The 24775-nt window shown below is 35.9% G+C and overlaps 3 protein-coding genes across 9 annotated transcripts in view; 1 reads left to right on the top strand and 2 right to left on the bottom strand.

The window, feature by feature from the left end:
* Window positions 1–2201, bottom strand: part of CstF64 (cleavage stimulation factor subunit 2 CstF64) — a 44522-nt gene extending 42321 nt beyond the window's left edge. For 2 of the 4 annotated variants that reach the window (XM_067130279.1, XM_067130280.1), the window contains exon 1: window positions 2034–2201. In XM_067130279.1, coding sequence (XP_066986380.1) covers window positions 2034–2082 — 49 coding nt within the window. In that variant the 5' untranslated portion in view covers window positions 2083–2201. The remainder of the gene's footprint in view (window positions 1–2033) is intronic. The other 2 variants (XM_067130281.1, XM_067130282.1) reach the window with 1 other exon arrangement.
* Window positions 2202–5037: 2836 nt separating this feature from the next.
* On the top strand, window positions 5038–14261 carry Pdrg1 (Pdrg1 prefoldin-like subunit). 4 transcript variants are annotated; one of them, XM_067130272.1, is made up of 3 exons: window positions 5038–5311; window positions 11694–11949; window positions 13663–14261. In XM_067130272.1, exons 2-3 carry the CDS (start codon window positions 11703–11705, stop codon window positions 13824–13826), a joined length of 411 nt encoding a protein of 136 aa, XP_066986373.1. In that variant the 5' UTR covers window positions 5038–5311; window positions 11694–11702; the 3' UTR covers window positions 13827–14261. The 4 variants fall into 4 exon arrangements, 3 of the variants coding, with proteins under 3 accessions (XP_066986373.1, XP_066986374.1, XP_066986372.1); XM_067130273.1 differs by having other exon boundaries at window positions 5041–5111; XR_010857631.1 differs by lacking the exon at window positions 13663–14261 and adding an exon at window positions 6802–7934 and having other exon boundaries at window positions 5058–5311; window positions 11694–11830.
* On the bottom strand, window positions 13141–24189 carry mRpL12 (mitochondrial ribosomal protein L12). The gene is made up of 6 exons (XM_067130275.1): window positions 24022–24189; window positions 21067–21175; window positions 20747–20908; window positions 19603–19740; window positions 15757–15893; window positions 13141–15415 (listed from the first exon to the last, which is right to left on the bottom strand). The coding sequence occupies exons 1-5, from the start codon at window positions 24081–24083 to the stop codon at window positions 15777–15779; spliced, it is 588 nt and encodes a 195-aa protein (XP_066986376.1). The 5' UTR covers window positions 24084–24189; the 3' UTR covers window positions 13141–15415; window positions 15757–15776.
* Window positions 24190–24775: the final 586 nt, after the last annotated feature.

The raw sequence follows: 24775 nt of genomic DNA, 5'->3' as shown, positions 1-24775 counted from the left end.
TCACAAGGGCCAGCAGATTGAGGAACCACTTGGCATGTGGCCAACAAGGCAGCATGAGCGGTATCCTGAGACACATGAGAATCCAGTTGAATAATGAAAAGTCATAGACATATGGATTGTTGTAGGGTGTTGGAAGTCATCTTCCAGCACTGCCCAGGGGCTGGAGCATACGAGCAAGCCACTCCACTATTCAAGGGTGTAGAGGCCACTCCATCAACACAACCTGACCCTGGCAGCTGAGCTTCATCTACCACTACATTCCTTATACCTGCAATGTACCTGGGTGACCCTCACCATGTTTTTGTCCTTGTTTTTTCCAAAATAAAAATCAAATAAAAATAAGTATCAACTACTGAACAAAAGAAAATACTCAACAGGCAGCCTAGCAATGAGTGAAGCACAATTTCTGCACTATGTGACCACTGAAGAAAAGGTGCTTGGTGATGACAGGAGAGTGAGGGAAAGTCCCCTACTCACCCCCATTTACTACCCGTTAACTTACCTTATTGCCAAATTCAACCACCATTCCCAGCTCACAATGAAGAATACTCCTACATAAAATTTAATAGTTTGTATTCCCATGCAAACAAATTGGAAACATGCTTGGAATGTCTATAGAAGCCAAGGTGAAAATTTACAATGGGATTTTTTGTCAACTTTCCAGCATCAAAATATAAAGGCTGAATATAAATGAAACCAATAAGATGACTTGTTTGAGTAGAATACGTAGTGTATGCAGAACTGAAAAGTGAGAGATGTGGCAATGCATGCAAGAAATGGTAATTGGTTACAGTAAGTGAAAGGATGGATTATAATAAGAAATGGTTTGCTCATATGAAATGAATGAACAATAAGTTGGGGAAACCAGGTAAATTCACAAGCATTAAGAGGGAAGAGAGGAAAGCCTAGAAAATGCATGGCAGATAGTATGAATGAGACATTGGAAAGGAAGGGCCTTAATATTCAAGAGTACATGCAAGATTTGTGTGCTGATAACCCTTCTATGAAGGCTGCTAATGTTGTGGGTTCATCCATGAATCAATAGTTACAGTCTGAAGATGGCAAAGACTACTTTGTTTTTTCTGTGAATTCTTAAGTCACCTTATTATAACAGGCCATGCAGCTAATCTCCCTTACTCTTTAACCTGCCAAAAACTGGTTATTTGCTCTGTTGGAACTGCACTTAAAAACTAGAACAACTAGGCCTATCCATACACACCAGAACTTTGTCAAAACACATATTACGGGCTAACATTACGCTACACAGTTTTACGATGATGGATAAGCCCATGCAGTTGGCTAGATTGTGTAATTTAGCCTACCTTATGGCCATCACATTTATGTTAGGGTAGGTTTAGCTTATGACATACTAGGGTCAACTTAGGGGGCTATTTGTGCAAGCATTTCTAAAAAAAAAACTTTTCTCTGTGTAAACAGCATTAGCTACATTAAGGAATGATTTATAGGTTAACAAGAGGATAAATCCCTTTCCTTCATATCCAAGTACTTAGGCCTACATCGTAAGATGACTCTCACATTGGGAGTCACAAAAAGACCATAGTGGCTGATCCAAAAGGATCTACTAAATTAGGTCTACCTAAATGAGATATTTCTACTGCTTTCAAAAGTAACCAAAAGTAGGCCTGTTGGGCTTAGCCTATGCTGTATGTTCACAGTTTCTCTGTAATGCAATAGAATTAAAGTAACTGTGGTTATGAACACAACCTTTACGAGTAGGAAAAGGTTAATTTGCCGAGTGGTTTTGGGGCGCGTCACGTTGGGCTGTTTTAAGCCTAATAAGGTCTAGGCCTGTCATAACCGTTAGCCTGCCCTACAGTCATGGTTTTAATAGTCAAATTTCTTTCAATTTACCAACAACGTTTAATCAACTTTCTCTCCCTATACACCAAAGTGAATTTAGGTTGATGTGACCTTCCACAGCCTACGAAAGACAGTCCAGGTTAATACAGCAACATGTCTCACGCCAAACGCAATTTATTGTTATACATAAAACAAATCTCTCTTCAACAAACCAAAAACAGAACGTAGAGATTTCTCTACAACGGCGCTTGTCTCGCTCATTTTGACGGGTTGAAAACGATACCGGTTCTAGAAATACTGGATAGACAAAACTAATAGCCAGGCATTTCTCTCGTCGCTTCCCTATCTTCGCCCGAGAGCTCTTCTAGCCCAAACAAACCGATGGGTGTGTTCGCTTCCGCTTTGAACTATATTGCCCTATGTATACTGTATACTTATCATTAAAATGTACTGTTTTATGTTTTTTGCATTTAATGTATATTTTAACGTAATTAAAAGTCTCCATCTGAAAATTGTTAAAAAGCAATGAGAAGATATTCCTTAGACTCGTTATTGGTTTGAGTTATATTATCATGTTTATGATGTATACTTATCGTTAAAACGTATTATATTTGAGTGTTTTCATTCATTCTATGTATATTTTAATATGGACATAAGACTCCATCTGGAAATTGTTAATGAGCAGTAAAGAGATATTCTAAAACTCGTTACACAAAACGTAACCGTGAGTTCTGCGTATTCTTGATAACTGAAACCATACGTTTACTGAACCATCCCTGTTGTGAATCACTTAAAAATGCTGCCTTCACTCGGCTATTTCGAAGTTCAGGATTTGAAAACTATATATAAACTTCATTTTAACGGGGATTAATTTTATATAATGATTGTCTAAAAGATACGTACGTGTTAACCACATTTTCTATATTCTTTGACAAGCTTTCTCTTTTCTGCCTCCGGCCCTTTTCTTCTTTAAGAACAAATAGAATATATGGAGGGAAGTTATTAAGAGTGGAATATATTTAACACATCAAGAATGTACTTAGTAAGAGCATACCACCATTAGAGCACCAATTTGGCGGCGCATTTTTATTATTCCAGGTATAAATTTCAGAAAATTAAACTGAAAACACATTATCGGAGCATTATAAAACATTAAATATATAATTAAAATTATTAAAGGATCATTGACGGAACACGTTGAAGCATTTATCTTAGTTATTTCTAGGACTCTTCCACTATATTCCATTTATTATTTATGTCTGTGAAGTTGTTACCACTAACCAGTTATTAATCACAGAAGTTCATTGAAATATATCTCATGGAAGGCGACCAAACCATCTTCTGGATGGTCTAGGCCGCATACTATTATCGGAAAGAATTTTTCTTTTTATTGTTTTTTTTTTCATCCTTGGGGAAAATTGAAGTGAATTAGGGACAGTGACGATAAAACGTTTTGTAATATTATATACTGTTGTTCTGTGCTGAAAATGCGTATACTTTGTTGTTCAGGTTGTTGTGGCCTTGGTCTCTTCTTTGCTTCAAGTATTCTATATAAGGACAAACACCCCTTAGTTCGTTTCTTTCTCTCTTCCCGTGCCTGCTTGTGGTGGGACCGTTTTGGAAAAATCATGGTGTAATCGTACATGAAGTCAGCTCATGCAAGAAACATAACGTTGAGGCAGGTTTGCCAAAGAAAAACGTGGTGTTTAACACCACGTCACGAAATCACGCAATGCGCTGTAATACATACCTAGTATATTTCCCTTTAAGATGTGAGTTTTATTAGTATTCCTCTATGTTTCTTAGTGCAACGAGGAACAACGACCATGATAGTCCAGTGAGTGAGTTGTATGAAGCAGAACTTCTTGTTTCTCCATCATCCAAGGCAATTAATTGTATTTATACTCGCTAACACTAAATGGATGCTCATATAAAGCCTGAAACCGATAAGCACATATCACGAGAGTGTCATTTTCCTACATTTGAGGCACATGGCTCCTCTTGCTCAACTTTTTTTTTTTTTTTTTTTTTTTAGTGTATTGAGACAAAACACCTTAACTTCTGTGCATCAGCAGAACATGATTCGTCTACAGAACCACCTGTTTCAGTAGTGGCAGACGTTTCTGTCATAAGATTAAAGAACTGTATGACTTTGATTTCTGTTGAGTTACACCAAACCAAAGGTCTCCATGGCCAGGTTATGGTTTAAAGTAAGTCTTATTTAGAAGCCACCAAACAAATGGCAGAGCCATTTGGTGCCTCTGCAAAATAAATGGTCTGATTTGAAGGTGCTAAGATGCCCTGGAGGATCAAAATAGCAGTAGCATTTGTATACCCTCTTCAATATTTTACCACCATTCTGTTGCTAACTTATGTCTTATTCTCACAGAAATTTTTTGGGGGGATAGGGGTGTGGTTTGGTGTTTCACAAGGTCCTTCAAGAATTAGAGTGCAGAATTTATCTGGACAAAGCTCCTCAAGTGATTTTAGAAGGCAGGTTAAATACAATACCAGCGTTACCCTTCGCTAGTAGTTCTTGTAGTTCAGGAATTATTTTACGGGAAAATCCATTCAAAGTAATGTACCTTTGCATAAGGTTACAAAATATGTTGCCTAAAGGTAGTAAATGATCATCTTAATGTGTAGATATCATTATCTTATTATTTTCTAAATTTAGACAATTTCGAAGGTACAAATTCAAATTTAGACACAGTAGGATCATGACTGGGAGGGAAAAGCTCCAAGACACCTCTACAGAACCCTTGCATTAAAAAAAAAAAAAAAAAACACACACACACAAAGCGATTTTGCCTCAAGTCCATCAGAAATCACTTCTTTCAAGATTTCTTTTCAAGTGCCTAGAGTTGTTTTCTGATCTAGCCATCTTTCCCCATAGAAATACTCGATATATTACACACTAATATTGTTTCACGTAATTTCAAATAGATTATTAATACTGTATCAACTTGACAGAAAGTTAACTCAAGATTTTCTTTACTTTGCAAAGCCAAATACCTATAAAAATAATACAAACATTAAAGATTCTGCAATGATCGAAGAATTACTGTGTATGGATTTTGGGATGAATATTTGTCAAATATGAAATTACAATGAATGATTGAGGTGTATTTTGCTTTACAACGCCTACTACCTAGTAAAAGAATTATGTAGACATTAGGATTAATTTCTATCATGAGCAACTAAATCTTTATGAATGACGTGCATTGAAAGTTGACACGCAAGAAGAAGAAATGTCAGCTGTGTAAACAACCATCTACCTACTGCAAAAAGTAGGCATTTCTACAGGCTTACACCATTTTTCTATAGACTGTAAATCTTGTCAGAATTCGTTTAAATTGACCTAAGGCTTGGTATAGCCTGTTGTGACAATAAGCCTAATACGAACATTTGATTTTAGAATAAGTAGGCTTAGACCTGGCCTGCAGCCGTTGTCGCCTAATCTTGGCTCCTGATGTGATACAATCCCAAGGTTAGTAGCTCAGCCCTACCCCAGGTTAAGATTATTTGTTACATAATTGTTTGTTGTATTTGCCGTGCGTTAGGCCTGCTTATTTCGTTATTCTTTGACTACAGTAAGACAACCTGGCCCAAGGTTATAGGCTGCTGGGGGGGGGGGAGGCGAGTGTAGAACGAGGGGAACAGATTCCGCAGACGTAAACAGACCTAACCTTTTCTAGAATGCCAGGTCTTGACCTAATCAGACCTTACCTTCCTAAGCTAGCCTAACTTAGGACCCTGTGCCCTGACCTGGCCTGGGTGGACTCCCTCCCCCCACCACCTCAAGTTACACCGAACATCGGAGACAATGAACTTGGCTTCCTTTCAGAGGTAGCTCCACCTTTATGCAAACTACCCGACTACTGTGGAATATGGCTGGCCCAGAGAGATTAGGGTGTCCAGAAAAGCAGATATTAACATTACTGTCCAATAGGTTGTATCCTATAATATATTAAAATGGTAAACTTGAAGACTACTACTGTGCCCCTCAGGCTCGATAACCGATAACTACCAGTTTATGTGCTAAGTGGGCGCTGCGTTGAGGACCAGTCCCTTTGGGGTGAACATAAAAACATAAGCAAAATATGGTAAATATCACATACATAAGTATAAACAAAAGCCGGTAAATATTCCAGTCAGTGCATGGCAGGAACCAGGCTGCGATAGTAGTCTTGAGTTTTACCTATTAAAATTGGGGTAAAAATTTGCCCAATGATGCCTAAGGGTAATATATTTAAAGTTTTGCTATTGTTGTTAGATATTTGGTCAAGTGGGGTGTGTCTCTCAAAGTTAAGTTAGGAGCCAGTGCCTTCCTGAAAAATTATTGTCCACTCCAGGCCCATTCTGGCAGTGCAATACATGGTGCTTTAGGTTAGGTTAAGGTGCTTTATTGCACAGGTCTAAGTAATTATCACTGTTGCAATTTCATTAAATCCTGATATGTCTTTTTTAGTGCTATTTTAGAGTTTATTTCTCATATAGTTAAATAAAAAAAACATTCCTTTTCACATCTACGGTGCCTGATTTGCTGTATAATGACTCCATTTTCCATTTTGTTGATACTTCTCAATTTTGCACTTCTGGAGGTCTACTGGTAAATTTGCATATTCCATTAGTAAAGAGAACAAAGACTTATGGTGATCAGATAAATCCTGTAAACCTTTATCCTGCATAAACATGGTCATTGACCATGATTTTGAAAAGGTGTGATCATAGAATGTTAAGATTCATGGCCGAAGTGTCATAGGAGGATTGCATCATGAATGGGGAACTGGTGGAAAGACAGTGTTAAGATACTGGAAGAAGATTGAGATGGTTCAGATATGTGATGCGAAGTAGATGTGCATTACAACCAGGTCATATTAATATTTTCACAAATATTTTATTTTACTTTGCCTTTTGTTTCTTATATTTTTATATTTGGTTTGGGGCAGAGTACCTAAATTTATTTTTGCTTTTCAGAATGGAAGAAGCTGAGCACTCAAACTGGAAAGCCTTGGCAACGTGTAATTTAAAGTGGAAAGTGTTTGTCCAAGCTAAAGATGAAAGACAAGTACCAACGCCTGAAAAATTAAAAACTTTCAGTACATCATTTACTGGTGAAGAGGCCAAGGACATATATGAAAACATTGTTGAGCAACATACAGAAAAAGACCTCATTTTAAAAGAAAAACATCCAAAAGTAACAGATTTCACAGGTGCTTCTACATCTGTTGCTTGTAATAACAGTGAATGTGTAACTGAACCCAAGTTTAATTTTGACATTAGGTCCATTCATAAAGCAATGAAGTGTGCACAAAATAATGAAGTGGCTCCTCTTACAGACATGCTGAAATGTGGATTAAATGTCAATTCACAAGATGAGCATGGATGGTCTCTGCTAATGGTTGCTGCTTGTGCTGGATCTTTTGATGTGGTAAAGGTCCTTCTGGACTATAAAGCCAAGGCTAGCATTCGTGATGCTAATGGGAACACTGCAATATATTTAGCAAGTATGAAAGGGCACAAAAGGATTGTTGACTTGCTTATCTGTTCAAGAAAAGGAAATGATCAAGTGAAGGAAGATACAGTTCCATCATGTGATATACCTTTGACAGAATTTTTTTGTGATGTCTGCCAGACAGCAGTCAAAGAAAGTACTCCCATTCAGCATGAAACATCTATTATCCATCAGTTTAACATGGGGTCAAGTGCAAATAGAACAGTCTATGGAATCTCTCCCAGCAATAAAGGTTATCAGCTACTGGTAAATCAAGGCTGGAACACAGAGAAGGGTCTTGGCTTAAAGAGTAATGGTGCTAAGTTTCCTATAAAAACAGTATTAAAGCGGAACCGAGAGGGTTTAGGTTCCTCTAGTGCAAAACAGGCAAGGATAACACATTTTGGACCAGGTGACATAAGTGCTGTGAAGGGTCCCAAATCAAGTGAACGAATAATGCGAATAAAGACGGTCAACAAAATAGATAAAATGATGGAGAAACAGAAAGATGTGAAAAGAGAAAGAGATATAAGGAGAATTTTAAATGAACCAGATTTTTGAAGTACTGAAGTTAATGCTGTGTGTATAGCAGTTCATGATGATGCAAATTTTGAAGGTGAGGTTATACAGGAAAATACAGTAGTGCTCTATGAAAGTAATACTATTTATTTGAAAAGGTGGGTTGCTCATAATTAGAAGCTTATTGCCCACCAGTAAGAAATTACAGCACTTTAGTTGAGTGATGGTAATACTGGACCGTGTAGTGTACTTAGTTTATTTAAGAGGTTAAGCTGTAATAGTAATGAACTTCTTGACTTCACCTAAATGTTCTGATGCAAGAGTACAAACCATTGCTTAACAAAGGCATACAACCCCTAAATTTTGGGTGGTGTACTCTTCGGACCAATCTTATCCCCAAAAGTGGGTGCTGGCTGGTTCAAAGAGAACCATTGGTTTTTATGTTTTGTTTAAAATGTTTCAAGTAAATAAAACCTAAATCTACACGTGTCACAGAATCATTTACTTTAGACTTTGTCTAAAGCAATAGATAATGGAGAAGGGAAAACTAACATAATTTTATTAACAATCCAGCAAGCATGTTTACTTATAAAAATGCTATGTACTTGGACTAGGGTATTGCCATAGGCTTTTTTCAGTGATGCCGAGCAGAATGTTTGATATTCACTTAGGGCTGATAAGGATGATAAGCTCTTGGTCATAGCAGAAGTGGAATCTCCACATCAGCAGACTAATTCTTGGCATATGAAAATGGATCAAGTGCTTTCGAATTATCTGGTAAGAGGGATAGCAAGTATGTTAGCAAATAATTTGATTACAGTTGATTACCAGATTTTCCAGCATCTAAGTATGCAAGCCCTGCCACTGTATATTTTGTTTTATTTGTTATCGTAAAATAATTCTAATAGGCTTAGAAGTATAGAGTTAGTAATATATGGAGAAATAGAGAAAGTTGCGTGATGACAACACTTTTCTGTAACTTAGCCAGTCTTGCATCCAATCTCTTATTTCATCAGTGATACCTAGACTTCTTACTTTTGCCATTAATCTTTTATGTGGCAGTTTTTCAAATGACTTCACCAGCATACAGCTTGTAAATATTAACAGCCAAATATTACCCAACCAGAGGTCAGGTTATTGTTGACTGACACTCGCATACACCATCCAGAAAACTGCAGGCTGGACTTGGCCCTCAGCATGCAATAGCTGACAGTGCCAGAGGGAGTTGACGTCCCTTCCATAGTTGTAAATATTTTTATCCTTCTCTGTTAAGCATATAAAGTTTAATATTAGTAGTGTTATGGAATGCCCCCCCACCCTAAAAAAACAAGTAAAAAATGCACCAAAGTTTCTTTGGCGCAATCAGGTTTTCTGTACATCATATAATGCTGTATGAGCTGTGGGCGCTGAAACTTTTAGCTACATCCCGGTGGTGACCTGTCCTATAGCGTAGCCAGATGCTCGATCATGGCTAACTTTAACCTTACATAGAATAAAACATACTAAGCCTAGAGGGCTGCAATTTGGTATGTTTGATGATTGGAGGGTGGATGATCAACATACCGATTTGCAGCCCTCTAGCCTCAGTAGTTTTAAAGATCCAAGGGCAGACAGAAAAAGTACAGACAGACAGATAAAGCTATCTCAGTAGTTTTCTTTTACAGAAAACTAAAAAACAGTCTGAGTCTTGTGACATGACCATGATGCAGGCTCAGATATTCATAATAATAACAAGTAAAATTAAATATAAATGAGTAGTCATAAAAAGCAGAGTACCACAATATTATAAGTTAAAAATTAGAAATGTGTATAATAATGAAACAGTGTCGAAATTAGTTATAATCAGTGACATGCCAGAATAAAGAAAATTTAAAAGAATTTTAATAATATACTGTAATAACTGTAACAGTGCATAGTAAGCTAAGGTAAAAAGGTTCAGTACATAAAATATGTGCATGTTAAATATGAAATTATATGTAACTAAAACAGTTTCAAGGGAAAACTTGAGGTTTTCTATTGAAAGTTAGCCTTCAGGAGTAATAAGGAGACTCGGTAAATTAGAATTTGGATAGATAATTTCCGACACAGTAAATACAAAAAAAAATTCTTTTAAGTTTACCTGTTTATCACCGATGCTCTCAAAGTGCTCCCTCCTGGCTTTATGTAATGTTATTGTTGTACAGCACACTGCTTCTTATGGAACAAGACCAAAGGTCATTTAATTTACTAGCAGTGTTATAAAAACAAATGCATTTGAAAAAGGAATAGCAAATAAATAGTGCTTAGATCTCTGCCATAAGCCAAATGTCCATCCATCAGTAATAAGTATGATATAACAACCAAAGCTAAAGCAGTAACTAAGGGCCAGTAAGGTAAGTCCAATGATCAAAAGATAGAAGATTGTACTGTACTAGAATGTAGCTTCAAGCAATGAAACTCAAAACTTAGGTTATGAAAGGAAGGGTGTGGTAAAGAGGATATTGCAGCCCAAGGTCTGGGAATGTTTGTAATGGACACTAGCTGACATAAGTCAACTGTGGTAAATAGGACATCTCACTTGATCCATTTCATGCACATAAGGGCAAAATAGGTCTTATCAGTTGTGTAAGGCATAATTAAAGGAGAGAATGTTCAGCATTCCCAAGTACTTCAAGTCCTAAGCTAACATCCAGCTCGAGAAGAACCCTAAAAGAGTTCAGAGGTCTGGTTAAACAAATCATTTATAACTAACTAACTAACCTAAGCTAACATTGAGTGTTTACAAAGGATTAAGATTATAGAAGTCATTGTTGTTGACTCTGAGCCTGTCATCTTGGAGATAAGGATGTTTGTTACTCTGGGTCTGTGTTTTGGAAAATTTGGAGAACCCCTGGGAATATTTAAAACAATGTAGATACCTTTTTGATATATTGGTAATTAAAGTTGACCCCAAATATTTGGTACCATTTCAACTTTGTCCTTCCTTCATGACAGAAAATAGATCTTCTTGCCTTCTACTCCTAAATGTAGACAGTGTGTCTGTATGATATACAACCAAGTCCATTGCTAGCTCTGCAACTAAAAGTAGGGAGGGTGCATAATAGGAAGTGTTTAAATATTTGAGGATTTCAGAGTATATGCTAAATTCTCAGGTTCTCTCCATTTCCTCAGAAATTATTTCAATAGCTTTGATTTTAACATGCTCTCTGATGAGGATAAGTAGGTTCCCTTAGTATAAAATTTTTGTATCCCCATATTTCTTCAGTTTTCTACTAAACATCACTACCTGAATGTTTGCAGATGTTGGTGGTTACCTTGATTATTGTACACTGTAAATTTTCACTTTATCGTAGAATATTTATAAAATAAAAATTCTCATTACAGTACTTTCTTTGGCAGTTGGGACACTCAGAACTTAACAAGGATTGATATCATTGCTTTTCTTTGTGTGATGAACAGTCGACACTGGTAAGAAGTGTTTCATACTTGAGCCAGGGTTAGTTCAAGTTGTATATCTCTTGTCTAACTTTTTATCAGTTAAGCTTGTGGAAAGCTTTGTTTAGTATCAGGAACTATATGATCTTCAAACCAACAGTTTACATGCACCATCCATGTAACTCTCCTGAGATTATACCTCATCCACACTGGGGTGATAATTTGCATCATTGAGTGAACTGGGAAATTTCTCTATTGGGCAACTTGCTTCTTTCAAATTAAACCTGTTCCATGTTACCCATCTGGCAGTTTCTTCAACATGGGATGATCGACCTATTTGCCATAATACAACCTGATTATAGAATATGTAAAAGTATGCCAAATGTGCAAATATTGCTTTTGATATTAAGTTTTTCTTTAAAGCCTTTCTTTTCCTCTGCAGGTGGCTACCATGGCTCAGTCTGTAGAGAGGATACAGCAATACTTAATTGAAGTTGAGGAGGCTGCTGAAGACATTATATCAGATCAACAAGAAATTATCTCCCTAGATCGCAGAAGAAACACAAATAGAGAAGCCCTTAGACAGCTCCAGACAAAAGGCACTGGAAATCAAACTCCTGCAGAAAAGAACTGGATATGTATTGGAAATATGTTTATGAGGTTACCAAAGCCTTTTATTGTGGAAAGCATTGAAAGAGGTACGACTGCATTATTTTTGTTAAGTGTTTTAGTGCACTGTACTTACCATCTAAGACTAAAAGTATTGTATCTTCATGTGGGATTTTTGTACATACCATTTTACTTGCAAAGCATCTTTCTCAGAGATACTAAAAGTAGCAGAGGGAAAGACTGAATCTGTTGTAATGCAGGGTCTTAGAAAGTAAAATTTTTCACTGTAATCAGTGAACCTGAAAAAAAAAAGCTTCCCAGAACATCACCAAACGCCTTATCATCATCATTAACCTTATGTTAGATACTCCCTTTACTGCTTCAGACCTAGGATGACTTCTCTCCAGTCTTTTTTCATATGCATATTTTGCTTGAATGTGTTTTCCTTATGAATTCTGGGACCTCCTATGAGACTGTTTATATTTCCAAACCATTTCACCCTGAGATCTGTCAATTTTTCAGCCTGTGGACCCCACATTCCTTGGAAACTTCCCCATTTTTTGTGTGATTTTTCTAATGCACTTCAACTTGAATCTTGGCATTTTCTAGTCACCCCTGTTCAAGGTCCTTTTCTTTTATAAGCAACCTTGTCTCTGATGTGTAGAATAGTACTGGCCTTACAGTGTACACAGCAATCATCTTTTCATGTCATCCTTGCTTTTGCAATTTTTTATCTCAATACATGCTTCTGTGTCTATATATCCAAAGATAATGAAAATGTTTACCTTTTCTAATAGCTGGCCTTCCAACACAATATGGAATTACTCCTCCTTCATATGCATTTTAGCTACAGAAAATCCCATCCTCAGTTTTATGTTGCCATCCTGAGCTTCTTAGAAATCCTGTTGTTTGGAATAACAGTATGAAGTTCACCCCTACATCTCTGCCACAACATCCACATGGCAACCTTTGTATATATGTACTTTATCCTTTGCTTTCTTTCCATTCACCATAAGATCTGGAAATCTTTCATTTGATATATTTACAACTTGATTAGTCACCTCATTATCAAGATTTACTCTTCTTGTATTGATTTCTCCAACAAGAAGCCAGACTAACAACTGCTGTTTCTTTCATCACAACCTCATCATATTATATAGGCCCCACATTTGTGGTCTTGGTCTTGAATGTCCTGAAATACACATATCTTCTGTCTTCCAGACAGGAAAGCGATTGTAGTTGCACCATGGGCCTAGGAGTAGATACAGTACAAACTATCATTAGCATGCATAACTTTTATTTCTGTAAGAATATCAACACCTCTCTGCTGAAATCTCCCCAACTTTTGTACACAGCAGTCTTAAACTATCTTCAGTCATCTGCACACATTAGTCATTTCTCTTTATCTTTTCTAGTACAATCTATATTTTTTCCATTCTACTTTTGACTTGGCTTGTTCCATACCACTTTTTCTTAATATTTTTGTACTTCTTGAGTGAATTCATTACTCTGGTTATTTTTTTAAGTGTGCTTACTTTAAATGACATAAGTCTTCCTTTTTCCCTTCTCATTTTCTTCTCTGTTTTACTGAATGATGGTTTCCCTTGTGACTGTACTCTGTACTATGATTTAAAACTAAATATTTGGTTTTTAGACATTCAAAATACAAATTGAGAAGAAAATTTTTTACAAGAGAAAAATTTCTATATCATAAATTTGCTTCACATATATATTTTAAGAATTCATGGTTTCCCTGATGTTGAAACTTATATCAATATAAATATCACCTTTGCATTTTGCAGAGCAAAAGCAACTAGACACTGAAATCAAGAACCTCCGCAATGGTTTGCGCAATAAAGTTAATCACTTGAATGACTTGGAGGACAAACAAGAAACCATAGGAACCAATATCAAACCCCTTTCACAGGAGGAATGGAAAGCTGTCAGAAAAGCCTTGGGTAATTAACCTAGCTTTGAGATTTATTGTTATCAATAACTTTATCAGTATTCATTGTTTCTTTGAAGTTCTTTACTGTCAGTAGCCAAGTAGTAATGTAATATGCTCTTAGTAACTTCACTTCAGATTACTGTTTGACCTTTAAATTATTACCTTAGAGAATTGGCAGTGTACCTCAGATAGTCTTACTGGTTTCAAATCTGGTGTAAGTGACTTTAATAAAAATATTCTAATATCTTGTAAGTGTATACAGCACTGGCCATTCTTTTCACGTTTCCATCATCATGTCAGTTTCTTATGCTATGGTATTAGCTTACCAAAACAAATTTTGTTAAAGTAATGCATTCCATATATAATTTTATTTGTACAATAACAAATATTAATCTGCAGAACTTGTGAAAAATTAACACAAATTAGGAGTTATGGAATATGTATTGGAAAAGATTTGTGTATTTTTTCCCTCTTAACCATATTGAATGACAGGGACACTTATTTTAGGTAAGAAATACAAATGACCTCACTGCTTGATGTTTGTTCCTTATTAAAGGGTAACCACACCACTTTTTAAGTGGAATTTCAAGGAAATTACATGGAAGTACAAGGGAACTAAAACCAGAGAATAAACATGATCTAAATAGACCTTTTTAACTCCAAATTAAATATTAGCTAAAACAAAATATGTCTAGAAACTGAGCCATAACATACTCATAATGAGGCAAAAGTATGTAAACACTACTGAATTCTCAACAAATGTGCAGAATTCCAGTACCAAAAGTGCTTTTCATGATGTCTGAGAACTTTACATACTACAATGTCTTCCCTGCTTTTATCTTCTGTACAAGCACACGAAAAAATTCTTTATAAATTTTAACAAAAGAAACAATAGTGCAGTCTCGATTGTTTTTGATATCCCTTATGAATCTTGGTCATGTTCCTCATTCAGCTTCCTTTAGAGAATGAAGCAGAGACATGGTCCATTATCCCTGATACAGCAAACCTCTCTCTCTCTCTCAAAAGTGTTATTTAAAACACGTTACAATGAAAAAGTATTATTTAATAAACATCAACGTAAAATCTTCATGATTTCATAACAGTTTGGGTGTATTGTGTAAGATACATCAATCTTAAAACTGCAAAGTTTTTTGGCGACAATGTGCTTACCTTCCTAAGTACAGTATTTCCCAGAAGCTGAAGACCTCTCTAAAGGTCACTTTAGTTTCAGCCCTCCTGTTGGAAGTCCAATTGCCATCCTTTCATGTACCAAAATAAAAAACAAATAGCATAAACCTTCCTACTCACACACACAAGAGGGTTAATGAAGAGTGCATCCATCAAAAGATGAGGCCAAGTTATTGCTTGCAGTTTTGTTTTCAAGTTATTACAATATCTCTCAGCACATGTGTAAACTCTTGTTTGGCTCCTAGCAACTTTCAGCTAATTTCCACTAGTTTAACCAAATGTGATTTTGCACCTCAAAGTTCGTCTTTGTATGAACCATCAAACGAATTCAGATCTGGCAACAATATCGACAGTCATTCATTGTCTTCATGGGATACGGGTAAGTATTTCCTCTGCATATCTCCACAAGCTGTAACTAGCTGGCAGTGGGGATCAAGAAAACAGTAAGTTTGGGAATCATTATACTAATCATTCCACACAGAGCAAAGATTACTCATACATAAACTGCTATAACTGTGTGAACGAGGAGTTGTTACATGATCAAATGCACCAGAGTTCAGTATTAATTACGCTATACAAATGATGGATGTAACTCATGCCAATAGAATCAATTATTTTTTTTAAAAGGAGAGAAAAACAAATACTTCATAATTACCTTTAAAAAAAATGTACTCTACTGCAAATACTTCATCAACAGCAAAATAAAAAAAAGTCTCCTAGTAATCTATGTACATTAACATATGCAAATTCACAAACTTACTATAAATATACACGTATTCTTTATTCTACAATACAATCGGCACCCGCAGCATTTAGAGCTTCTGCTAGTTTTTCTGCTTCATCTTTGGGAATGTCAGCTTTCACTATAACAGGACAGCTCTCAACAAACTTCTTTGCCTGGCAAAAGAACGGTCATAAATTATAAAAATGTCTAAGTTAATTTTAGCATAAGCACCAAAGAAATTAAGCCATTTTCATCACATGAAGACAAATAATTAGTCCCATGTGAAATGAGGAAAAAAAAAGGTAAAGTAAAATATCCCATGAAACCTGGAGAAAAGTTATCCTTGAGACACAGGATTATTTACATATTTTCCTCTAGAACTTAAAACACTAATCATTCAGTGATGAAAGAACAAATACAATTCCCATGCTTACCAGCTTTTTCTGTTATGAATAAATTACTTTACAATTTATCTACCTTAACTATAAAAATTTTAACATCTTAACATTTACTAAAAGCAATAGACAAAACCTTTGCACCTACTATTTTAAAATTTCACATTTTAGAAATATTCTTACAACCATGAAAGCCCACTTCAAATTAATCTGGCTACTTTTTTTGTTAATAGATGATGTTGGCCGTTGGGGACTTGTTTGTTTCGTGTAAAAATATAAAGATTCTGTTCGCTATTTTCACTTGATTTCATCAAAATACAAGCGTTACGTATTTACCTGTTATTGGCGTGAAAACAGCAGTAATATGTGTTCTTTCATGCCCAGTAGTTTTGATTAAAATACTTTCTTTCCAATTTTATTTATGGTCGAGTTTCATCCATGCTGCCGATGCACAATAATTTATAGTCATTAGCAGCTTGAACACTGTTTTCTCAGCTTCAGGCTACAACTTGCTGCTTAAATTTAGCAGTATATTTCCTTGCCGATCTTTTCTCCATAGCTAATAAGGGTATAATGTAAAAATATATCAATCCTATTCTAATTAACGTCATTTGTAACATAACTACGATAAATGTTTACTGCTGTACAATGGTTGAAATACACGCAGAACAGCTGTTGTTATCCGATTCGGCTATTAGCAAAACAGCAGTTTCTCGCTCAGTTGTTTATGGCTGTACGCACGTATGCAAGAGTATAACGTTACTAACAATACTTTTATCATTCTCCTCTACTTTTTTAACTAGAAGATGGGATAAAGAGATGGAGGAAAAGAAGTTAGTTTATTGTAATTTGGTCTCTCCCACGCTCTGATTGTATGCTGCTGCCTGTGCCCGCGCGAAATTTGAAAATATTTTCTAATACTGCCGTATCAGTATTAATTGCTAACCCATCGCAAAATCGAATTATCGTAAGGCAAATTATCGTAACCCGAGCACTACCTGTACTGTACTGTAATTGCAGAGCAATGCAATTACCAAATGGCAGTTAAAACAATGTTCCACCATTTGAGCACCCTACTCTGCTCACCAGCACCAATCCACAACAATTGTTGGTGGAAAGGTTGTAAAACAAAGGTAGTCTTGTTATTTTGAAATATTTTTTTAAAATCTACTCTACAGACTTGAACATACCAGACCTCGTTCTTCATTAACAAATCAAGTCACTCAGGAAAGAAGAGACTGATCCCTAGTTTCACTTGTTGGATTAAATGACCCTACTATTTAGGGCTGAAGTTAAAGGAGAGATGGACTAATAATTACATATCACTGAGTATGTAATTAATGGCTTGCGGGAAAAAAAAATGTAATTTCATCTCTAAAAGAGGGCATCAAAATACAAAAACAACTACATCCAGGAAAAAGGAAATCATATTGGAGAATTCTAACTTAGGAGGAAAGAGTAAGTAAAGTGTAATTTTCAAAGATTACCAATTTCCACAGAAAGTATGGGAAATGGTGCCCTGACATGTTACGAGGCCCCTGTGAAGAGGTGTTGTCTCCAGCTAAATACAGGTGGACCAAGTAATGCAGTACCTCTCGAAATTAGGAAAGCCTGACTTGCAATGGAAAGAAATGGGCTGGATCACTAATTAAAAAACTGCCTTTTATTAAATCTTATCAACAATGGAAACCACAGATAAAACCCCCAAAACAGTTCATCACAGGGATCAACACAAAGGAAAGACTAACCAAGCTGAAAGAGGAAAATAACTTTCAACATATTACTTAGAGAGCAAATTTAGCAATCTAAACTGTGCTAATACTGTACACAGTTTAGATATCAAAATATGTTTGAAGTCGCAATCTTGGATATAGTAAGTCCTTATGTCGTAAATTATAAGAGATAAAACGGATAGAGGAATACATCAAAATTTGTGTTAAGGATGAACAACAACTGGGCTTGAGAGATGATGGAAGAAATAAGGATAGCTAAAACTCTGGCAATCGTATGAACAGGGCTTGAGAGATGATGGAAGAAATAAGGATAGCTAAAATTCTAGCAATCGTATGAACAGGAGTGGCCGACTAGAAACAATTATAGACAGAGTATAGGAAAACAACCCTGAGGAACACAAGATTTCAAAACAGATCATTTACAGCCAAGAACAAAACATTAATATGCAAGAAGAGCATTCACAAAAGAGTAAATTCTTAAGTCCTGAAGATATGATCAACCATACTGTACTAGGTTAGGAGATAGTCCATGGACCTTGCCTTGCAGAAGCTATACTGATTACCAAAGAAAGGTGAGTTGTAATCAGGATTTGTCCTTATGATCCTATTAACCATAATTTGCCTTATTTTATGTGTATGGTTCCCAGTCACACCAACTTAAAAGGTCTTGAAGGCGTAAAATCCTGTGCATGTCTAATTGACACTCCATTCTGTTAACTTTGTGTCACCATTGTGTGTTGTACTGTAATTAATTAACTCATTGCCTTTCTAATTTCCTATCTTGCTTTTATTGTTTTGTTTGTCTGTGATAATCACCTTTTCCATCTGGCTGCATAACTAGCGAGGTTATATAAGAATGCTTTTGTTATTTTTGTTACTCCTCAGTTGGCATTAATAACTCTGACAGACTGTTCTTCCAGGATCTGTTATCTAAAGGACTACATAACCTTACAGAGAAATAGTCACAAGGGCTTTGAACCAAAGCCTTCTGGAAGATGTATCTGTAAAAAAAGTTACATTTTGTTAAATTATTTCACACCACCATTTTTAAGCCTGTGTAAAACCCATGACAAAAACAAACAGCATACTAATTCTACGGAGCACACTGGTACTAAAACCATGGCCATGGCAACAGTATTATGATCTTGCTGTTCTTGCTGCCTCCTCTCCTGTGGACAGACCATGAGTCTCTTATGAACTGACCAAAAACTGTAAACATCTCTGACCCACTCCTGAAATACTGCAAATATGCTGCATGTCAGCACCTTGCTCCTCCAAAGCAAACAGAGGAATAGGATACATAGAAAGTGCACTATGCCAATCAATGGTTAAGCAAAAAAAAAAAAAAAAAAACCTTTGATAAAAGATATAACTGAAGACATGGATTGTAAGATAATCCACACAGCAAGCACATCAAGACAGAGAAAGCTCATCTATGTCTAACCTCAGAGAAATGAATGATGATGTTAAGTCATGTGTTAATATGAACAAAACACACTCACTAAACAATGCTTATATTTATTCTGTTCAACTCTTGGACCTCAGTGCAACTCAAGTGACAGTTGCATTACACTTTCTCCAATTCACTGTTTTGCACCATCTAATGCTTTCAGCCATTCTGAGTTGAATATTTCTCTGCCCGTGGCATATGAAGTCACTTTACAATAAAATACAGCATGTATTCTATGTAATGACACATTTGAACAGAATTTCACAAAAAATAAAAGTTTGTTGAAAGACAAAAACACACATACCTGTACAAGATTGTAGCCTTCAAGTAGTGCCTTGACTTCTTTGATCACAGCAACCTTCTTGGCAGCATCAAACTTATTCATTTTCACAGTGAAACTTGTCTGAACTTTTGCAGGGCCCACTGCCTCCTCATCTTCCTCCTTTAAGTTATAAAAAAAGATTAATAACATTAAGGATTTTCTTTCAACAATTTAAAATATAATCAAACAGTGAATCACAAAAATGGAAAATTAAAAAAATATTAAATACATTTGGCTATACAAAGTTCTAATAAAAACTGTATGTAATTTACCAATTAAAAAATATATGAAATGACAAATTTTTAAGTACTGTAATTTGTATTTTTCCTAACATACAAACCTTAGGTCTTTACATACGAAAATTTACTTTCAGCACAAGCTGGAGCCAGCCTTTTAACTAAAAACAAAGTGGGTATTGGTAGTTGGCTACCGATGGTAGGGGAGGAATCCCCGCCATCCAGTTGGTATACATTCACTGTAACTTTTGGCAGCGTCTGACACAGATGTGTTTCTGCTGCTGCCTGCCGTTCGACATAATTCTTAATTATTCTTTATCGCTTATTTATACCTTTTACACCTTCTATTTTAAGGTGTGTTACTATATGCAATCTTGAAGTCTATGTCTTCCAGACAGAATACAGCTACCAAACTGTAACCCTGAAGAATGAAAAATCGAGCTGATTTGCTTCTAAAAGAACATCTTCCGTAGTTTTAAGTTTTAAATAAATGACTATATATATTCTTCAAAAAGAGAAAAAAAAAAAGATAAAACAACTTAAAATGTGTGTTCTCTACATACATACATGTTCCCAGTATAAGCTAATTAGGAAGTAAATGCTACACAAGAAACATAACCCACCACCTACTGTAACACTAATAGATTAGAATAATAAGAAAAAAGATGGAACAATGAAATTACTAGAGAACATCAAACATGATAAAAATACATTTACTTTATGATTCATGAGAGAAAGGCATGCTTAGTTCTCACCCCCTCTAAGCTCGGAAATGCAACAAGAACACCAAAATGTAATTATGGGTTAGTGAACTGCATTTCTTTGTTTCCACTGCCCTTGCCGATAAATGTCATTTGCAGTAAGGACACATTTAAAGCATAAGAACATACCTGTGCTGGGGCAGCTGCCCCTGGCATAGCAGCTCCAAATGCCATGACAGGAGCGTCAGATATGTTAAGTGTTTTCTTTAATAAGTCATTCAAGTCTGCCACTTCCAAAACAGTTAGCTGGGTAATCTGTGACACAATATTCTGTATTTTTTCTGGATATACCTGAAATGAAAAGATAAAACATATCATATCAAAAATATGCATACATTACACTGTAGAGTTTTTGTAAATATGAACTTAGTTAAAAAAAAAAATACTATCATAGAAACATTAAACTTATTTACACAGTGATATTACAAGAAAAGAATAAAATCTGAGACCTTAGGTGCTCCATCAGCAGTGGGTGTTGACAATGCCGCTTCAGCACTTAAAAATCGATGTTGATGTGGAATCAAATTAACAGCAGCACCATGCCTTATTATGTTTTGTCTGAAAGAAGATGAAAAACATTACTGTGCAGACATGAAACTTTGTTGATATCAAACTACAATATATTATTGTTACAGTAGTATATATCTTGAAATAACCAGCTCGTAAGAAATCTGGGTTGCCCGGTGACTAGAAATGTTTTCATCATAGAAAAGTACCCAATCAAGCTACAATAACATTTCACTGGCAATGGACACAATAATCAATTTTAAATAATTACTACATACTGATTAAAAATGTTATAAAATTACATGACTATTTTATGAAAAGTACATAAATAAATTTTGTATACAATTACATAATTTGCTCACAAGGAATGACAAAGGCAAAGAGCCTTTAGACCTAATATTAAATTTTATTCAACAATGTGCCAATTTTCACATGGAACAAGCCTAAAAGGCCATTAATTTGTCAGGCAAGCTTCCATTGAATAGTACGCCTTGTGTGAACATCAGATGAAAATGGCAATACTTACAATATTGGGAATTTGAGAATAGAGAGATCTATCGGACGAAGGCCTGTGATAGTGGAATCCGCTTACCCCTAGTGCATACCGACACCGTTATGGTGTTCGCTCCGGGGGGTAGTAACCCCGGCATTGTGGATAGCTTTTTTCTCTGGTATATTTAGCAATATTTATGCCTAGAAATGAGTGCTAATGGAACCATTTCACTGGGTGACACAGGTCTTCCCCCAGAAATAGATTTTTTCCTTTGTCAAAATCCCTTTATTATGCATACTTACACCAGCGGCTGAGCTGAATAATTGAAAATAATGAATAAAGAGTTTTGTTAGTCAATGACATCAATTTTTATGGGTAAATATGACAGCCATCATTATAAATATTACAACCAATGTATACTTTTGATAATGCTGTATGAGTATATGAGATGTGACAAAAATACATCCCAGTTGATAGGAATATTATGTGTGAAAAGTGACTCTCAATGATTGTTGAATGTTATTACTTTCATCGTCTATTAATTTTATATTTCCCAAAATATTTTTAACCAATAGTATATTCAAATTTCGCATGGATTAAAAAATATATAATCTAGCTCCTGTGTTACCTGATGCGGAAAAGTATTTTCCATATTACTGTAATCTTAATAAATGAATGCTTGTATCACAGACAAATTCACTGCAGATCCATTATAAATTTCAGATACTATCATACTACTAAACATCTGCACATGCCTAGTTTGGTAGTACATGTATGCATTGCTGATAAAAATTAGCCATTTCTTGAGAACATAGCCCTGATATATGGAAATATCCCATAAACATATTTCCTCCTATCCCCCTCTAAATGGTCTTCAATAGCATGGCAATTCTATCCATTTTCAAAGTTCATAATTTTATGCAATTCACTGAAAATCTAAACTATTCTGAATACAAACTGACTTACAAAGATGCAAGGTGCAGTACAAATCAGGGAAGACTGAGCTGTCAAACTCAAAACAGGCAGCAAAAGTGGCTTCCATCGAACACAACCTGAGGGAATTTATCTCCAGTTATCTAGCCTGTAAAAATACATAGGCTAAAAGTTGCACATATTTTCTTCCTGCGGTTGCAGCCTGCTTAAGAGCAGACCAAAGCCATATTTTACCTGGGATGCTGCCTCACCTAAGGCATCCTAAGGGTATTGTGCCCTGACTTGGCCAGGGGGACTTCACCGTCCCACCCCTCCTGGAGCCTCTCAACAAGATATTGGACACAGGAGAATGGCATGTGTGTGGCTATATGTAGTATTACCATCTAACCACCCTGGGTGTAGCCACACCCAGCCAAGCACCATTTAGGAAGAAACCGAAACTCTGAATTAGGTTATGTTGTGGTGCATCCTTCCATTTCCCTCTGTGCTTAATGGGTCATGGCATTCTCATCTATAAGTTAGTGTACTGATAGGTGTAGATTTTGCTACATCTTGCTTTAAAATGCCTGTGGTTAAAACTACAGAACAACTCTGCATGACTTATTACTTCGGAAATTGAGTTTCCCTATACTTTTAGTGTTGCTGATGAAAGTGGTAGTGTTGTTTATTGGCAGCCAATTATTATTAACCTAACATCTTTATCGGGAACCCTTTGGGAATGGGGGAGTAAAACACTGGGAGAGAGAACAGACATGTTATTGTTATGATGGCCCCCCTGGAATGGTTCCGTGCATACGCAAGGCATATGGGAGCCACGTGTTCAAGAAGGGATTGCCGAAGGAAACCTATTACAATAGGAACTATACTAACCTAACCTACCCCAACCTAATATGCTGTGTTACTTAGGAGGGGGGCAGAGCCCCAGACCTGAGGGTGAAGAAACTCCACTTTTTACCAAAAGCTCCTCTATAACACTGTACATGCGCAATAGCATTCCAGGATGGCCTGCATACAATAACACATCAGTGGACCGCCAAAAAATAATGGTAAATTCTTGATAAGTAACCAAAATGCTATAAAAAAAAACAATTTCAAAGGTAATAAGCACTGCAGAGTTTACTAAGTAGAGTTCTACCTATCTGTGATTGCAGGCCTACGTGAATAACGTGGCATATGTGCATGTCTGCTTATCTTTGGGATTTAATTTTTTAAAATTCTTGTTGAAAATTCCTTCGCTTTTGGGTTTCACCGGCCGGGGTGAAACATCTATGTAAGGGGCCTATTGCCGGATGATAGGTCCCCACCCGCGTTACTACCTTGGTTACATACTTCAGAAGGGAAAACAAACTGTTTTTTTTTTTACACCTACAATGATGGGAACAATCTATGAATCAGAGAGAAAAAAATATGGGCCTTAATTGACGTTGACCACCTTGATGAGACTGAATCTACATTTTTAGAGCATACATACCTCAGACAACATGTAAGGACGCTGTAATTACTAGAACCGATTATCCTAGCCGTTTGCATCATGACTGGAAATTCTGAGCAATATCTTTTTGTTTACAGAAACGTGGGGTAAGATGCAGACTCCACCACAACGGCGATTGAATAATAAAATATAAAGGCACTGATATAGCTAATATTGTGAGTTCTCCAACTTGACGCCAATACTAACATGAAGTAGCCATCTTGCTCCTCCTATTATGCACTCTGAAAGCATGTTGCATAATTGCAGTGGGCTGTGTTTGAATGCAACAGATTTCGAATTTTTCCACATATCATTATTTTCTTTCTTACTCAAAATCAATCGTATGAATTTTCATACTTACACTCTTTTCATACATAAAAAATAGTTCAAACCCGGAGAACGATATCTATAATTTTATTTTTTATTGTCTTTAATCTATGTCATCTCTAGGTTATCTTAGATATTTTCCCGATATTAATTCTATTTCTGTTATTTGTGATTTTTTCGACAAATGCAGTTTTCAGACAACATTCACTTATATAATAATCTATATGGAAGAGGTCATAAAAGCTTGACACACATGGAGTTATAATCTGGACTCACTGTGGCAACAGTTTTTATTTTAAGTATTAGCTTTAAAAGCAAATATTAATAACACTGTATATGCTGGTGCTACTTTTTTTTATTTTCCTTATTAGGAAAATAAACTTAAGAGTAATCGCTTGTTTTTTTTTTTTCTTTTAGCCTGGGTTAG

Source organism: Macrobrachium rosenbergii, chromosome 28 (genome assembly GCF_040412425.1).
Source record: "Macrobrachium rosenbergii isolate ZJJX-2024 chromosome 28, ASM4041242v1, whole genome shotgun sequence".
In the NCBI taxonomy this organism is placed as follows: domain Eukaryota; kingdom Metazoa; phylum Arthropoda; class Malacostraca; order Decapoda; family Palaemonidae; genus Macrobrachium; species Macrobrachium rosenbergii.
Note: the sequence above shows the minus strand (reverse complement) of the source record. Positions and strands in the feature narration are given on the sequence as shown.